The sequence below is a fragment of the Alligator sinensis genome, unplaced genomic scaffold (genome assembly GCF_000455745.1).
Source record: "Alligator sinensis unplaced genomic scaffold, ASM45574v1 scaffold391_1, whole genome shotgun sequence".
NCBI classification, from domain to species: domain Eukaryota; kingdom Metazoa; phylum Chordata; order Crocodylia; family Alligatoridae; genus Alligator; species Alligator sinensis.
In genome coordinates, this window is record NW_005841889.1 from 4,008,535 (window position 1) to 4,010,935 (window position 2,401).

A 2,401-nucleotide genomic window follows, 5' to 3' on the forward strand; every position below is an offset into this window, starting at 1 on the left:
AAGTGAATGCCTTTCTTATTTTACTGTACAAATGCAGATTTGAAACTCACCCTCCTCATTTCATGAATTAAAAAAAGTAAAAAACAATAAAGTTCATCTCACACCTTCAACCCTGGCTTGGTTACTTCAAGTTCCTCCCTATGCCTGCTCAGTTCTTTCCAAAAAAGCCACTCCCAAGTTTTCTGATATGCAGGTTGGATAATGAGTCATTGATCTTTAATAAGTCACTGATCTATACCTGTTAACTGGGTGAAAAGCTTTAGGTCCTTACTTCGTCCTCAGTGATGGAGAAAAAAATAAATCATTTAGCCTCTCCACAAATGCTTTCCTAACTTAGCAGATCATGCCAAATGATCCACCAATTCTTTCACAGGCTTTCTGCTTCTGATAAATATAAAAAATATCTTATGTCTTTGGTTATTTGATCCTAAATCTTTCTAGCCTGTCTAGTTTCCAATTTAATTTTGTCTACCATAATTTATGTTGCTTTTTTATTGCTTTCACTTCTGGTCAGATTTCTAATTATTGAAAAATACCTATTTGGGCCAAATAACCATTTGAAACATACTGTTTTGTAATTCCATCCTATTTCCCTTTTTGTTTAGGGATACATGTGCCATCTGTCACTTAGTTATGTTATGCTTAAATAGCTCTGTGCCAAGAGTAAAGATTTTAATATCCTCACGTTTTAGGTCCTTTTTGCCTAGTGTTTCCTCTTTTAAAAAATCTCCAGATTTTTTGGTGTCATGTTTTTATTTGTCTGATTTCTTCCCTCAGCATATTAAATGTAAATGCACTCTGGTAACTCTTGCTTAATGATAAACTATAGATTACTTTTTTGAGTCAGCTGTTTTGTGTGATGTTTCGGATTAATTTGAGAAAAGCCTGCACTATGTGCGAGAGATGTCAGACTGAGACGGAAAGGGGAAAGACATGTCTTCACAGACACTATTTTGAAGAAGGAAAGTTGATTGTAATCTTTTCATTCGCTGCCTGCGATTCTGAATGGTTTATCACAAAGTCACATTAATGATCTTAACACTGCATTCTTCCTTGGCTGGACTGTTGACTAACTGAACGCAGACTTTTTTTTGTCTCATGCACTGCATTTAGTGTTTCTCTGCTGAAGCTTTGGACACTTTTAAAAAGCCCCCTTAAATCTTTAATTGTGCTTCTAACCAATTAGTGTCTTATTTCACATCATGTTTTGTACAATTTTAAACTCTTCTAAGATGCTTTGTCGTATTATCCTTAATATTGTAACAAAATTAGATGATTACACTTTATAGGGAGAATCTACTAAGCTTTCTATTAAGCTAACTTGGATAAAAGCTCTTGCCAGGTACTCATGAAAATCTCTGCAGAAAGGTTAGTTGTAAAGGAGGTCTGTGCTATCAAAGTATTAAAAGAAAAACACCTGTTCCACATAACACTTTTTCATTAAGGACTTCTATACTTTTGGGTATTTCACCATCTGTACTGGCTACATCAGTCACTCTGGGCTACAAATGTCCTCCAGATTTGTGATAATACTGCTGAAGAGCAAACCAGCCCACTCCCTAGGAACCAGTCACTTCCAAGTGAGTCACAAGGGAATGTTTATTTTAGGTGCCAATCTAACCTAACTGAAATCTTGTTAAAATTAATATTATATTGGCAAAAATAACATTTAAGTCAGTATAAGGCATCTGCACTATTTGACAGTTGCTGAGGAATATTAAGGCACCATGTTGATATTAAAAGAAACTGCAGCTTGCTATGCCAGGAAACATCTGAAGCCAAAATGTGGGCCTCTAAACCACTTCAGTATCTGAAGCTGGAATAAGAAAATTATCCAACGTAACGTTGGCAGCACTTTTGAAAAAAAGGACAACAGGTCGTACTTTGGAGAGCCCATGCGCTCCGAACTGCAGGCTGCTGACAGAGGCATGGGCTGGACTAGCGGGGCTTGTCGGGCCTACATTTGCAGCCGGCCAAGTTTCCTCCAGCTGCTTTCCCCGGCAGCGCTCAGCCTGCAGCCGCAGGCGGGATGAGCCTAATCCCTTACTGCCGCCTTCACTTCTGAGTGACTGCGGCTGCTGCATTTCTAGCGACAGAGGCGGGAACACATGCTCGCTCCTCCCGGCGTGGCCGAACTGGGGGAAAAAAACCCCGAAAAACCAAACCCGCCACAAACGGATGCCGGACCAGTTTGGCTCCGATCCGAGCTGGGCCCCGCACTGCTCCAGGCCGAGTGCGAGCGGCGGGGAGCGGAGCCCTCGGCCCCAATGGACGAGTCGCACGTAGGCCTCTGCCATGACAGCGCGGGGGGGCGGCGGGGATTTATTCCTAGGGGGAAAAGCATCGTTTTCCCCTCAGCGCTGACGTAACAGCGAGTTGCGGCAGCGCCTCCTCGTGCCAC

The 2,401-nt window shown here is 41.7% G+C and overlaps 1 protein-coding gene across 3 annotated transcripts in view; it reads left to right on the plus strand.

Annotated features, from left to right (window-relative positions):
- The first annotated feature begins 2,025 nt into the window (after positions 1 to 2,025).
- Positions 2,026 to 2,401, plus strand: part of FAM120A (family with sequence similarity 120A) — a 72,016-nt gene continuing 71,640 nt past the window's right edge. The window contains exon 1 of one of the 3 annotated variants that reach the window (XM_014517075.2): positions 2,026 to 2,282. In XM_014517075.2, the coding sequence (XP_014372561.2) occupies positions 2,109 to 2,282 (174 nt within the window). In that variant the 5' untranslated portion in view covers positions 2,026 to 2,108. The remainder of the gene's footprint in view (positions 2,283 to 2,401) is intronic. The other 2 variants (XM_025197121.1, XM_025197120.1) reach the window with 2 other exon arrangements.